Source organism: Gobius niger (assembly GCF_951799975.1).
Source record: "Gobius niger genome assembly, chromosome: 6".
Lineage (NCBI taxonomy): Eukaryota > Metazoa > Chordata > Actinopteri > Gobiiformes > Gobiidae > Gobius > Gobius niger.
Genome location: NC_136857.1, coordinates 12,685,007 through 12,701,253, shown reverse-complemented (window position 1 = coordinate 12,701,253; position 16,247 = coordinate 12,685,007). Strand labels below are relative to the sequence as shown.

At 40.3% G+C, this 16,247-nt stretch overlaps 1 protein-coding gene and 1 long non-coding RNA gene across 2 annotated transcripts; one reads left to right on the top strand and one right to left on the bottom strand.

The window, feature by feature from the left end:
- Positions 1-202: 202 nt before the first annotated feature.
- On the top strand, positions 203-16,122 carry ngfa (nerve growth factor a (beta polypeptide)). The gene is made up of 3 exons (XM_079559213.1): positions 203-308; positions 14,671-14,777; positions 15,174-16,122. Exon 3 carries the CDS (start codon positions 15,185-15,187, stop codon positions 16,067-16,069), a length of 885 nt encoding a protein of 294 aa, XP_079415339.1. The 5' UTR covers positions 203-308; positions 14,671-14,777; positions 15,174-15,184; the 3' UTR covers positions 16,070-16,122.
- Positions 11,611-16,066, bottom strand: LOC306965015. Its single transcript, XR_013793008.1, has 3 exons — positions 15,964-16,066; positions 14,444-14,504; positions 11,611-11,680 (listed from the first exon to the last, which is right to left on the bottom strand). It is a non-coding gene; the product is annotated as an uncharacterized lncRNA (long non-coding RNA).
- Positions 16,123-16,247: the final 125 nt, after the last annotated feature.

The following is a 16,247-nucleotide window of genomic DNA, read 5'->3' as shown; positions in this document are numbered from 1 at the left end:
AGGCACTAGGACCTGCAGTGAGCCACACCAGAGGGAGGGAGCAGCCTTGGGACGCTTCATACTAAACTTTTTTTTTGAACAATCCATTTCTCAAAGAGTAAGAGGCAGACATACGTGGATGGCCCAGGACCTGGATTCACCGTTTCAAAAACCAAGAAGTGGAATTTGGGATTTTCAAATTTGTGGAAGAAAATTTGGAGCTTGAAAATTTCTCCATGAGCTGGAATCATTAAAGTGGAATATAACAGAGAGTTTGGACTAGAAGTTAGCGTTGATAGAGGGGGCCAGGACAGAAGCAAAAGGAACTGGTGAGTAAAACCGTTACAGAAGTGAAATAATGTAAAATATGCAATGGCACAGACTATGGTGATAAGGTGATTTTGACTTAGAGAGCAGAGAGTCTAAATTAAAGAGTGCACAGGATAACCATACCCTACAAACCTTTTCCTTTTTTGGCATGTTTTATAAATATCATTGACGTTTTCCCTGACAAACATAGAACAAAAGGATGGAGTAAATGTAGTGCTCAAAAGTCGGAGAGGGAAAAGAACCTATAGGTGAAGCTCATACAGAAAAAAAGGGGTTCTCCAAACTTCAATGGGAACCAGTTCAGTGTTCAGAGACCTCCTGGGACATCAGGTTACCTTCTCTCTCTCTCTCTCTCCTCTTCTTTCTATCAGACTCTCCTCTCTTTCTTTCCCTATCTGTCTTTCCAGCACTCACGTTACACAATCCTCAAAGGACTTGTAGATTCTGACGATCTCCAGTGTCCAACGTGAAAGTTATGCTACTGAGGTTCTGGAGTTTGGGTGCGGCCTTATTGCTTGTATACATGCATGTGCCACCGGTCAGATTGCCCTATATGCTAATATGGAGAGTGGTTGTGCCTAAGTGCAACGGCAGTGAGCTAAACACAGACCTCATGCTCATGCCACTCCTACCAGGGAATTCCTTTAAGGCTTTGACAGCAGAGGAATGTCACTTCACATTAACTTTTACACAAACAAACATTACGAGCCAGCTGTGTGCGTTATGGTTATGGATGTGGTCAGGTGAGAGGTAAAATTAGAACAATTACTATTATGCAATACTTCGAGCCCAAGCACCAGAAATGTATGCTTGCAATGAAGGCATATGGAAAGAATTGTGCTGCAGTGTAAACACATGCTATTTGTCGCTTTGGTGTTACACACGGTCACACGGTGGGGTAACTAACTCAAACTAGTGAACACCCTCGAAATCTTATATCGATATGTTATATTGATCAGCTCTTGTAATTCATGGATGTGTTCACCGCCGAAGGAAACGCATAACAATCATCGATGACATGTTATTAGTAAACATAGTTATCTGTTCTCTCAAACCAAAACCGAGTCTGTAATGAAGTTCGAATGAGCTACCAGGAGATTTTCAGCTTTCGAGAAATGGACATAGGCTTAAAATCCGCAAACAAATGTAAGTTTAAAACCAAAAGGCTGGAGGAAGCAAACTGTTTCAGCCCCACGTCTGCTGCGTCTGGTGGATCCCAAAAGGGAGCAGTGCGTGTTTTCATCACCTCTCACTGGAGGAAGTGAAGAGCAAACTGTGCAGCATGGTGCAGTTTAGGAAGTAGTTAGTCTGAGAAAAGACAACAACAAAAAACACTGGATAAAAGCACTTTGACGGAAGGGAGCACATTTTGGATGGTTTGGTTGTTTGTTCAAATATTATTGTCAACTTCAGCCTAATACAGTGGCACCGATTCAAGACTTTTATTGAGAGACTTCTAGCAAATACAATCTACTAACAGTTTGCAATCCAGTGGCTAAAAACAACATGTCCTGTATATGAATGGCAGATGGACTGTGCTGTTTTCCAACACACAAAGATGCCGACGATTATTCATGACCCTCTCAGGTTTCCCTTTGAAGCTGAATTACAGCTTTCCCCCATGTTAGCACCACTGTGTGTCTGTGTGAGTGTTTGTATGACACATATGTCCTCATTAGTCAAACCATTGTTTACAATCTATTTCACATTCTTCCTTGTCAATGCCATGCTAACTGTGCCAGTCGGGCTCCTAAGACAAGACTGCTTTCAGGAAAAAAAATGTCCATTGTCTTACTTAAATGGGTGTACAGCCGTAAGAATATGTAATGAATTATCAAGTCGAAGGCATAAGGTTAAAAGCTGTAATGACACCAGCTGCACAGTCCCCACAGAGAGGACATCTGTGGAGACGCAGCCCCTGACACCTGGGCAATGAACCATATACAACTGGTCTATAACCTCAGGCGCCAAAAGCAATTGAAACAACCATGAAAGTGAAACACTCACATCCTATTACGTTCTTTGAAATATCCCCCCAGTGCTGATTTGCCTAAAGGAAAAAAGGGATAACACCATATAAATGTCAATACTTGGGGATAAAAGCAAGTAATGACAGGGCCAAGGTGAAAGTGATCCAAATGACATCTAAAGACATGAAACCAAAATGTGCAGACCCACCACACTCACTTTGTATAACCTTGAATGGTGTCAGAGGTTAAAGCAATTATTGAGGATACAATTATCACCCGAAACCACCCTCCACAGGTTTGTAAATGTGATTTCTCAGACTAAAGACAGGAAAAAAAGAGTATCACATATTTTTAAAGGTCCATGGAGAAATGTCATCGATATCTTTTTTCTCAACGGCCAAAACACACAGCAACAAGCCATGCAAATATTTCCTCCAAATACTATCTGATCGCAGTTTCCTTATTCAAGACTTTGAAAAACAACCACAAGAAGCCTCAGTGCCTAAAATTGTACGACCAAACTTGTTTTTATCATTTACAAGTAAGCTCTGTTCACAATTTGCTGAAGTGTGTTGAATCACATGAAACAGAAAGAAGCCAAACTGTACGGGAACAGCAAATTGTTTGAAAGCAACACTCAAGATAGCTAAGAATCCAATGGTCTATTTTAGATGTTGTGATTTCGAAATGATTTTAACTTAGTATTTTGTTTGTCTATGAAGTTGCACTGATTATTGGTGAAATTAGACAATGACCTCACATTATGTCAGCCTTTGGACAAAGAAACAACTTGAGGGTGGATCAACATCACAATCTGCATTACTAAACATTACTAGATCAAGAGTACAAACTAAAAATGTGTGGATGCGTTGGAGGGGATGTATCATAAGAAACTGAGAATGTAAACAGTGAATGCAAATCTGATTAAATGAGAGTTTCCCATGCAATTATCTTCTCTTGGACTTGCAATTGTTTTATCATTATTTTGACATGCACCTTCTTGAATGATATCATTATTAAATTGTTGTTCACAAGACATGGAAGGGAAAGTATGGGACAGTCAGGATTGAGGAGATTGACTGATTGACTTTTCCACTACTGTAACATGCGGAGAAACATCGTTGATTATACAAGAGTAATATACAGTTGGAAGTGGTATATAACTATGAGAGTTTAGCGGGACAGACTTGCTTTATGGAGTGACAGTGGGTTCTGCACAGTTTTCTTGCATCATGACAAAGACCTATCTCCATTGTTCAGACCTTTAAAACACATGGAATGAAATCCCAGTTTGGGAATAACGAGGATCAAGGCATTGTTGCACGAAGTCTGTCTTTTACTTTGTTTTCTCTCTTGTTTAATGGGTTCAACTGTCACGCTGTGTGAGTGAATGTTGGTGGTGGTTGAAGGGTCCGCTGGCGCAGATTTCGCCCAGTCTACCCCAAAGCCAGCTGTGGCTACATATCTATCTTACTACCCCCCCGAGTGTGGAATGCATGAAAAATTGTCCTTCATGACGGGCTTTGAGTGATTTGTGTCAATTGAAAAGCGTTTTCTTTTCCTTTTAGGGTCTGCAACCACTTAACCTTTTCCTTTTGTCACAATTCTTGGAGAAAAATGTTACAGAAATGAAAACTGATGCACTGGGTTTTGCCACACTTTCGTTCCTATGGTTCCCCAAGCAGTTGCAGACATTGGAAAGTTAATATAACGTATTCATAAAAATAAAAAAAAGTCTACAGGTGGTTCTAGGCAAAGTCATGAGGTGCAGGAGAAGAATAATGTGCTTGTGTGACAAATGTCCGATGTCCTCACATGTTAAACAAACCTCTTCTGTTTAGTGAGAAGGAGATGAAAATTTATGGGTCAAACCTTCAAACCCTGTCGGCCTTTGGTTATCTTTCGGTTCCCTGGAGTTGCATGGTCTGGCGCAGGTCACAGAGCGGAGTGGGAACATCTGGTGTAAAGTGAACCAGCTGCAGTCGCAATCTGGAATCATTGTTAGAGTTAAAAGGCCAAAGTTCAGGCTCGGGGTTACGTCTATGTTTGTGAAGGAAATCAGCAGAGGGGAGGTCTTTAGCGTGTTGAGACGGCCAACTCGACGTGGCATGAGAGCATAATTGTCGTTGATGTTCACTTTTCAAACAATCCTTGCGATTCAAGCTAATTATTTAATGGAAATCACGTTGAATGACATGGCACTGTTTGGCATTTGTAACCTTTTGCAGCTGTATGAGATACGTCCACTTTGGCCGCTTATGTGTGGCATTCATCTTCTTTGTAAAATGCAAACCCAACCATAACAATAGCCGCATGTTTGGACTGTTCCCTGTACTCAAACCTGTCCCATTACAGCTCCCCAGCCTTTGTATTAGCCTGTTTGATTGGATTTTGACAGGTGCTCAGTCAAAGCAATGCATGTTTGCCTGTGGTCGTCACATATACACTCCTGAATGTGCAGACATGCCTGCTCATTCCATATTAAATGCCTTCATGAATTTCAGCTATGGCACGGCTTTCTTCACAGCCGCAACACACAGAAGCTGATAAATCACTCAAGTCTCATAATAGTGTACTTTTAATCTGTTGATTTAGTGGTGAGTTTTTCACCATCTTTCTGTCTGCCTGCACTGAAGTGATGACACTCTCACTTTTTACTTGCTGCTTTGGGCCGGCTTGTCTGGACATGACCCGTCTATTCCAGCCAACTTTTCACATTTCTTTAATAACTACAGCTTTGGTTCAAAGCAGTGTTGAAATAACATGCGCTTCAGTCGATATTGTTGGATGTATTACGAGCCAGTGGGTAAGAACCATGTTCATGTTGCAATATAGCTTGGTCAAAGACAGTACATCAGATGTCCTTCTTGCTGCCACCACGCACATTGTAAAATGTCTTGCCTTTGAACACAAGGGCAGTAGCGGGTTGGAGAAATAAGTTAAAACCAGTGTTAGCTCCTGTGCCACTGTCACTTACAATATATATATATATGTGTACGGTATTTTTCAAATCACACAAAACACATTATTGTTAAATTAAAGAAAACACTAAACACTGCAGAATATAAATCCTTAATATGAGTTTTCATTCAATATGCTAAATATAAATGTTTACTATGAGCTTGCCTTGCACACTGATTAATAACCCATTACGACCTGTCTCGGGATAGACCACTTACCCAAGTTCCATTGATAATTTGGAAATTGTCCAGGCATAAGGGACTTCTCTGGCAAGAAGATTGCAGTTGTGTCCTTAGGCAAGACACTTTACCAACCACCTGTGTGTCCGTCGGTGTACCCCGGGGCAGCTGTGGCTACTATGGTAGCTCACCACCACTGAGTCAACGAATAATGACCACAGTGTAGTACATTGAGAAGCTTGTCAACACAGGGTTGTGCAGTGCAAAACAAGAGTAAGCCAACATTATTGAGTTATTACATTGAGGTGTAGTTGCCAAACAGCTATGAAGACTCCTTGTTCCTTTCAAGTTTTAGGCTCAGACAGAAATTTAGCTATCAAAAGGAAATTATAAGTTTCTAAGGAGGACGACTATGTTGGAAGCAGTGTTTCATGTTAAGCAAGTTAATAAAGCCAAACTGTCATACAAAGATAGAGGAAGCCAAACTAAAGTATTTCTCCCTGCTTTCAATGCTCTACATGGCCTGCTGATAACAGACAGAGGATGGCTCTGGGATGTCCCAGACAGACAGGTGGTTGACATCAGCTCGAGGGGGGAGGGACTGACGAGGGGCAGGGAGACAAAAAGGCTGATGACAGAAGGGTGAGTAGACCACACAGAGCAGAAAACGATGAGCCAAGTTTTTTGAGATAGTAAGAAAAATCCTATCAAACAACTGTTAGGGTGAGGAGGGCGTTTTATCATGTTTTGACATGACTTGTGATGGTTTGCAGTTTGCCTCTGAAGGATGTCTCTTCTAACTCACAACCTGGCACACTGAGAAATAGTTTACATAAGTCAAGTGACCAAATAGATCTTCCAGGGTTTTTCAAGGAATAAGAAGACATAAGAAGACACACGTTAGTGTCTGCAGATTGTTCCTCCGCCCTGTCAATGCTGTGGGCTATTTACACGCAAGCAACAAGAGACTTCCGAGTGAATTCTCAGGAGGCCGCTGCTCTTCCTCTCTCGTTATTTCCCTCTTAGTTTGTGGCTAGTTTGTGGTCCAAATAAATAAAATGTTCAAGATTACATGACAGGCAGTTAGTTAATGGCGGACATTCACCTGAATCATGTAAAAACATTGTGTCGAGAGAAAAGACTTCACTAGAAGATACCTCCGTGTTCATCACGGTAGATGTTGTCTTAAAGCTAATGGCTAACAGTAAATTAAAATTGCACCAAGATTTTGAACGAGCCTGCACTATAAATGATCAGCCAGTCTTTTCCAGATAATTTACTCGTATAAGTCACTCGTGTGGAGTTAGGATTAGAAATATCTGCCCACAGGGCTCATAGTTGCCATCAGCTTTTTACAGCTAGTATTTGTACAAATAACTTTGCTCTCAAATTGTGTCTAAAAAGTTATTTTAGAAAGGCACTAGGTATACAAAAAAAGTTTGTTTAAATACCTTGTACGTTTTTTGTTATAACTGTCTTTCTAAAAGAACCTTTTAGACATGTTTTCACATAATGAATGAAATGAAAGTGAACCTTTACAATGGTGTTGCCAGTTGAAAATGATCGTGCATGCACATCTTAACGTATGACGCACTATATGCCCAATTTATGTGTGCCGGCCCACACCCATCCCAGCGGCCCCACATGAAAGGGACACAATGGAAACACCCATAATATTTTCTTCAGTAAATTGGCTTTGGTGACTCACTGGTAATCACTGCAGCATGGGTTTCATTACTGAATTATGAAGGTGTCAAATATAGATGCCTCATGTAATATTTGTTACGCAGTGATCTTTATCAATTGTCAATACTGTTAAGAGTGAGCAGTTAATACGCAAAAACATACATATGATTTATTATAAGTCATATAGGCTGACAGTAAGGCTAGAAACGTACATTATGTACATTTATGGGCGGCACGGTGGTACAGCGGCTCATGCCTCTCAGAAAGAAGGTCCCGCGTTCGATTCCTATGGGTCATTTCTGGGTGAAGTTTGTATGTTCTCCCCGTGTCTGCATGGGTTTCCTCCGGGTACTCCGGTTTCCCCACCACTAAAAACATGTACAATAGGCCTGTATGAATGATGTGTGTGTGTGAATGTATGGTAGTGGTCAGAGGGACCATTGGCGCAGATGTTTGCAGTCGCGACAGCACTGAATTTACATACGTAGCTTACCACCAATTGTCTCATATAAAGTGCTTTGTGACCATGTCTGTGAAAGGCGCTGTATAAATAAAGTCCTTCCTTTCCTAACTTCCTATTGCGATAAAGATGAGCCAATACGATTCGTAATGCAAAACATAAGTAACTAATAAGGAATAATGGAATAAGAAATGCTTATTAATGCATTATAACATTAATTAGTGTGAAATATGTTGTAAAGTGCAAAAGCAGCATTATCTTACTTTAAACCAGTCAGCTCCAAAGCTTTGATGCACACAGGCTTATGTCATAAATGTGTGTTTAGTTTATTTTGTACTTGAATTTGACTTACTTCTGTATAATTTCTACCCAGTTTAAGCAGTGGAGCCCTGCAGTCAGTCTCATTAATATGCATATGATGTCATTAATGTGTAGCTACACAGGTTTATCAATATACAAATATACAATGTGTGCATCACAAAAAAAACATATTGCTATATATAATATATCGCAAAACAATATATAATCTTAGCCCTACACTAATCAGTTGTTTTTTACAATGGAAATATGTTATTGTAGAAAAGCAAAAAAAACTCAAAAAAACAAAACAACCAAAAAAGAGAAAAAAAAGACCAACTGAACAAAATCTAAGCTTCATCTTGTTTGCATTATTTGACAATTTTCACCTGAAACTTGAGAGTCTAAGGACGTCAAAATATTTAACTGCTCATGAGAAAATGGCTGAATGTCAAGGTCATCAAAACGTCCTGGGCTTAGTTGAGTTTATCCTGTCTTCAAGGTCTGGAGGCCTGTTCTTGTGTGTTTTTTGGTCTGCTGTTAGCGTTCAGGGGTGATGGTGTTTGGAAACACACACTGAGAGAAGTCAATGGGAAGGGCGATTATATGTGCCAATCCTTGGTCTAAACAGGTTATGGAAAGATGTACAGTGCAGAGCCAGATGACTGAGATATGACTGTCTGAAATATTCAACAATTATGTAACCTGAACCTGTAACCGGAGCAGCCAACAATCAACCAATGGGCTAAAAGTGAAGAAAAGTCACCCATAGCACAATAGTGTCAGCTCCTATGAACGTATGTTAGAGTTGGAGATCTGGCAGTGTTCATGCCACGTCTACATCCATTTGCCTTGGAGCAGCTGTGGCTACAGATGAAGTTCACCAACAACCAGGGAGATCGAGGTGTGAAAGAAAGATGTGTTTATCAGAATTGCTTAATATAAATGGTTTGGTAAATCGGTATATGAGCTTGTCTGTAAAGCGTATGTTGTTAAAGAAAATGGAATAGATTTAGTCTCCAGTGTGTTATGCTGTTGGAAACAGATAAACTGGACACACGGTTATATTACCAAGGATGTGACCCATAAGAGTAATACTCCGCTCTTACGCACATGTGGTTTGAATAGAAACTGAAATACACGCACTGTCAGTGCATCTGAGAACTCGGGTCTGAACAACGAAACAGGAAACAAGAAGCAGTGGATAATGAACAAGGCTGCATAGTACAAAAAAACTAGTATATTAGTATTACGATCAATTGTGAATATACTTTTGACCTTAAAGTTAATAAGAGGTATTAAATTACAAACTGCATTAAGATCTAAATGCAACTATACAATGTGTCTATACTTATTGTTTCCGTTGACATCTGACATCACAACAATTTGAGAAGTGCAAGTAATACAGCAAGAAGTAGTAATGCTAGTACTAACTATTTTCATCAATCCAAATAGTATTCCCTGGACAGAGTTTACTAAACTTAGAAGTAAGGACAAAATAACCTAAAACAATCAACTAGTATATTCCATGCACACGTGGGTCCACACAGACACAGCTCTGTCCTTATATGACAGCCTTATTTAGGTACAATACCACCTCATAAATGACCAAAGCCACGCATGTACTTAATCTGTTAGCACTTTTGTTCCTGAGTTGGAAAATGTTCAAATGTTGCCAACATTTGCCAGAAGAGTTGAAACAAAGGACAGTCTAATAGATTTTACATGTGCAACTAATACATGCGTTAACTGCAGCAGCCGTTTCATAGCTACATAAAACCACCGCCCAAATACAAAATGATGTTGACTATGCACCATGTTATTTGGCAGGTCTCCAAGTTATTTACTTTGTTCTCTGTGGAGAACATTGTTTTAGCTATATTGAAACATTTTAGCCGTGCAAAGTATACATTACACCATTTGTCACCACACTTAAAAGTCAAGTACTTTTACAGATTCAGGGACTGTGTGAAGTTTTGGGGCAGCCGTGTTTTTTGTCTGTGCTTTTTTCCTTGATACTTTGAAGCCAAATTCTTGGTTTGATGTTTCACTGATGCACAACAGGTGCTTTTTTACAGAAAATGTTTTAAACATAGTGTTCCCAGGAAAGTACAGGACAAAAGGTTGATCTCCTATACATCTGCTGTTCACATAACAACTGTCACATCTCCTTGTCTTTGGAATCGACCAGGACTGGTTAAATTTCTCCCACTTTGTATCGATCATGTGGTGGGTAGACATTACAGATACTTCAGAGTCAGGCATGAAGTGTAAAAACAAATACAAGATGCTACAAAATAGTCTTCAATCAACGTATGGTTATCAAAAAGAATACTCAGATACTGATATCAATTGTAACTCAAACTAGTGTCCAGATGGTTATTTGAACAGGTATTTATATTTTGCTGAAAAATATTTATAGAAACATGCACTAGCGAGTTAGTAACAGAAGTTTTTGTTTGATACATGTCACAGACATAATAATTTGTATGAAATAGTTTGTTTGCAAAACATCTATTTGGGAAGGCCGGGTCTCGTGATCAACGCCTTCTTTGACATCTACTGGTGGAAGCGCTCGCTTTAGATTTGCTGTCTTTTCCTCAGCTTCAAAGTGCAGAGACAAGGCAGAGTAGCAGCACAAAACATCCAGACTAATATTACAGAGATGAAAAAAGAGAAAGACATTCATTAAATAGGACTAAACACACTAATGTAAATAATTTTTATACAAAATCTCAGCTTTGGTAATCTCAATAATCGTCAAGGGGCATTTTAATTGTCATGTCTACAGGCTGTGGCTGTAATAACACCTGGTTTGGAGTTTGGAGAAGTACAACAGGAGGTTTTTGTGTACTAAATGGTAATGTAATTTCTTGTTTTAGCTGAGATTAATATTTGAACAGTGTTGTTATAACAAGTGTCTTTCTAGAAGAACCTTTAAACATTATATTAATATATCTTAATCATAACAGTAACAATTTATCTGTGTTTAATGTAAAATGAATAAAAACAAGATTAATCAGGAAAAAAATCTTGATTCTGTTTTTACATTTGCTTGTCTTTTTCACTGTATGGTAACTGTCTCACTGTTTACAAACAATTTGATCAAAGATGACTATTGACCTTGACAGAGAAAAACTGATTCATAGATTGAATTTTTTAATTATTGAAATTGAGTTTGAAATATGAGAACTGTCACATCAACTGTCTAAGCAAGATTTAGTATTTTTCAAGGATGCTATTGTTAGAGACTATAGCCATACAATACCTTTCGGTCCTTCAGCGAGGCTTTGGTTGATCTTCATATACTCTGCTATTTGGCTTCCTTTTTCTGTGTTACTCAGCATTTTTACTTTTGGCATAGTTTACAGTGTTCATGGATACCCCCTCCTAGCTGCCTTTCTGGACCATTAGGAAGATCTAATTGTACTTTTTACAGACTGAGCATGACATCACTTTGCGTGACAACTGGTCTGATTCATTGCAGAACTTTGGCTTTGCAGGGAGGTTCACATGGATAGCTATCTAAAATATGACGAGCTGATTGCATTTCCTTCACATTCCAGCTTTGAGCAGAATAGGTAAATGATTTAGGTGCTAAAAGAGCATAACTTTTTCTCAGTCTTGTTATTTACCTGGTGTTAAGAGTCCGCTGTGTTATTTCCAGTAGATGACAGCTGGCAGACCTCCTGCTCTGAACCGTTGAGAGAAGCTAAATAAACTGGTGTAGTTAGATGTTGGTTCTGTGTGTACTTTCTCCTCTCCTCGATGTCCGTCTCTCTCCTCACTCCCTCATAACCCGCTGCAGTTGTCAGCACCTGTGCAGAGAGGAGCTGGTTGGAGTGGACCGTTGACACGTCGCTTTAGCTCATCTTTTAACAACGCCTTGTTACCAATGACTAATGTAGCTCAAACAGAGGAAGAAGCACTTCCTAATTGTACAACAACTTCTCACGGCAGGCAATGCTTTCCTTTTTTCCCCAGCCTGTCCTGGTTAGTGTCAAAACAGTCACATGTGTCGACTGAGACTATGCAATTTAGGGGGAAAAAAAGCTCCTTCCGCTGGCTAGTAAAGAATAATGATCATTATTTCTTCATTGGGCCAGTACAAGCCTAATCAATCCATCAAATATTAACTTAAGCAGTGCTCAATTTGACACAAAGAATAAATTGTCACTAATTAAAAGTCCATATAGCTGGTCCAGTAAGATTGTCTGAAGACCTCATAGTATGCTGTACTTCAGTGTTTCTTGTGTGTTTTATGTGTGTGTTCAATATAATTATCAAGTTAAAGGTCTGACGTGGCCATTGTGACACTTCTTGGATTTTGCATTATGCGTACCACGTTAAAAGTAATGATTATTTGTACACTTAACATGTGTAGAGGGTGTAGTTTGGTGGTTTTCCTACAGTTGACCAAGCTGCTTTGTCATAGACCTAAAACATTGAGGCAAATCTTTGGACTGGCATGACTTAAAGCAGTACTAAGTGACTAGTTCACCTTAATAAATCCTTTCCCCCTGGTGTCTCTGGCCAGAAAATCACAATTGCAACTTCACTGCCTCAGGGTTGGAGCCATCAATGCACACTAATGGAATCACGAAGAAGAAGCTAACAGGCTAACGGGCAAAGCTAACTGCGGGCTTAAGCAGTATTTACGTCCAAGCTTGAGTGAAAACAATTATCTCCATTGTGTTATTGGATGTACAATATCCCTCTCTCCCTTTGTCTTTTCTGTCAGCGTAGTATTTACTCTCACGGATAATTCATGAGTAAAAAAAAAAACGCAACATGCTACAGTGGTGCTTATGGCCTCTAGGGGCATGAGTTACTTAGTACTGCTTAACTTCACCTATCCTTACTTTAAAGCCACACAATACAATTCAACCTAATAAATAATATTGGAAAAAAAAAGCATTTATTTTGTGACAGATATTATCATCATTGAAAAATACCTCGTAAATGTACAAACAAACATGAGCGTAAGACATGACTGTAACTTTATCGGGAGTGGGTACATCTCCATCTCGTCTCCATGGAGATGTTGACTAAAGTCAGCAGAATTTGAGATTTAAATGGGATAGGTTCTCATCCAAATCGTTTTCTTGATGACCCACTGCAAAAAATTGTATTTTCTGTGTCGAGCTGGTCATTGAGAGCATTTTTAACAGTATAGTCCAAAATGTTACGCAGTGGCCCTTTATAGTACAGTGGACACATTGAGCAATATAATGAATGTTGCATCACACCTTTAAAACATTCATTAAACATTAAAATTGTACATATGCATACACATATATATATATATATAAGCAGTAAGCAGGTGTGGGCCTTTCTCTCAACTACAGGTAACAAGAGTTTTATCCAGGACAGGTCAAAATGTATCTGTCACATCATATTGAGACTTTCAGTTTTATCAGTACAACACAGACAGTCTGTTTGTACGTCACAGAGGAAATTTTCCTGGAAGATTTATATTCCAGATACATTGAACACAATTTCTAAAACAGAGTGTGGTTTTGATTCTGCCAAACCATAAAACAAACAAATAGCATTGGGAGTGCATCCAAGGCCAATCATAAAAAATAAAAAAATGAAAACAGGAAACATACCAGAGCATCTCCTGAGCTCATGACGGGATCCCGGCTGACTCACCTTAAAGGCGTGTGTCGGAGGTGCATTTGGACACGTTTAGATTCAGTGCCGAAGTAATCCTATAAGTCAGAGGCGCTTTCTAAACAGCTCTGACCCCTGCTCCCCTCCACAGCGGTGTTTATGCTGGCTACACTGGCATTAAACAAAAGCCACATATTTTTAACATTAGGATTCTCTGGCTCTCTCTGGGCAGTGTAAATAGTGAGCTGCCCGTCAGACTGGATCAATCAGACCAGTGCTTGTCTGAACCACATCCATATGTTGCAGACTGGAAGCAGGGTTTAATAAAGGCAAAATGTGACAGCCAGTATGCATTTAAAGTAGTTGTTTTGTCACTTGAGGAAACCAATAGCAACTCTAAGTGATTTATATTGCATCTTTGCCTTAAAAGGTCATTTGAGATATGAGACTCATCGTTAAAGGTTAAAAATCTATTATTGTGCATGTTTTAGTTTAATATTTTGTGTATAACTATATTACACATAATGGGGTATGTCTAGAAAAATCCCGGGCTATTGGAGTATGTTTATAATTTGCGTTGACTGATCTTTAAACATCTGGTAATGCCTTAGATTTTTAGAATTCCCAAAACCCCATGGAAAAGCCATCTCCAAACAGATCATTTGTGATATTTCTCTGCCTTAATGTGTTGTTAAAAACACGCAGCAGAATGATGTAACACTGACCTCTAATGGTCATTGTGAGTACAGGAAGCATACAGTATATATTTAAAGTAATGGTCAAATGGCTATTAATTCATGGCTTTATGGATTGTGGAAAAGAATAATCTGTAATGAATTCAGAGCATATTTCTCATTCATACCTCTGGCACATCTGAAATATTCTTGGCACATTTATCTCCAATGCGTTTGAACAGATGTGTTTGCAAGCTGGTCCTCTAATGTAAACACTAATGTTTAACTCACCTCACTGACTCGCTGCTGTGGCTCCAAACACCGAGGGAAAGCGTTCCATCATGTGACCCACCTGTGGAGGCATGAAAAGTTTTGCAGTCAATTGCACTATAGTATTTCAAGTTCACACCTGCATTTAACAAGTGCTTTGTCTGCTGCAAATTCAACCTAGTACACATTTTAGTCTCATCTTCTTCAATAAAAAGCAGTATGTAATTGTTTTGCCTGTTGTGATTTAGAGCTGAGGTTGAGGGGTCCAGATGGCAGGCATGAGGGGCCCGGCCTGCAGAAGAGTCTGGCTCTAGAGCCCACAGAGGCTCCCACTTCCACAGGACACATTCCACAGGTACAAGACTAAAATACTAAAACACTAAAGCACTCAGCACCACTCAAAACAGACCTTGGCCAGGCCAACTAAAAGAGCCAAGGATGTCCTCTGCTATGGGGTGTAAATGGACTAAACATTTGTGGCTGTCTAAAAACTAAACATGAGCCAACAAAGTAGTGGTTCTCAACTGGTGGGTCCGGACACAAAAATGGGTCACGGAACCATTTTCAGTGTCTTTCTCTGGGAACATTTGAATGATTTGTAATATTGGGTCCCAACTCCAGATCAGTTGAAAACTACTGCACTAAACCATGAGACAACCTTTCCTTTCTTTTTCCTTTTGTATTTGAGACAAATCAGCACATAGTAGGAGTGAATAAATCAATCAACATATGTGTATTTTTCTTGTCATAGGACGTGTGCCCATGAGGTCGTCATCACTGGCCCTGCTCCTCCTGATTGGCATCCAGGCTGTACTCAAAATGGAAGGTGGATGTGCCCACAAAACAGGGCCGGCCAACCACAGGGCAGCACAGCAGACGGGAGCCAATCACAGAGCAGGACACCAGCATCAAGCAGCAGGAGCCAGGGACCAGCTATCCCAGGACCTTCACCGGAACGGCCACCACAGGACCAAGAAACACCATCACCACCACCATCACCGAGCAGCTTCACAAAATCAGGATCACAGTTCTGTGAATGCCCAACTTGATCCATCAATCCCAGTTGTAGATCCCAAACTCTTTTCCAAAAGACGATATCGACCATCGCCACGTGTTGTTTTTAGTGAGGTTCCACCAACACACGACGCCCTTGAGGGAGAGGGCTTTGACGTGGATGAGATACGGGGCACAAGGGTGCGGCGGAGGGCAGGGTCACACACCAAGCACTGGGGGGAGTTTTCCGTCTGCGAAAGCATCAACACTTGGGTAGGCAACATGACACGAGCAACAGACCTTAGGGGTAATGATGTGACTGTCCTCCCCAATGTTACAATCAACAATGTGGTCAAAAAACAGTTCTTTTATGAGACCACCTGCCTATCCCCCACACAAAGGAACCCTGGATCTAGCAACGCAGGGAGGCAGGGGGGACGGGGAGGAAAACAGGGCTCCAAATCTGGCAACTCGGACTGCCTGGGAATTGACAGCCGCCACTGGAACTCCTACTGCACCAACACGCATATATTTGTAAGCGCGCTCACCATCCACAAGGAACGGACAGCGTGGAGATTTATCCGCATCAATGCCGCGTGTGTGTGCGTCCTGAGCAGGAAATCTTGGGCGGGACGGCGCCTGGGGGCGCACTGACCAGGACAAACCCTAAAACACTGAACACAATCAACATTTCCTCTAACAGCCACAACAGCATTATTGCCATTACTGTAAAGTGTAAAAGACTATGACGAAGAGTTCCAATCACACTCACTTTAGCTTTGTCTGTTCACCTCGTTCCTGGTCCTACCTCAGTCCAAAAGTCCCGGTTCTT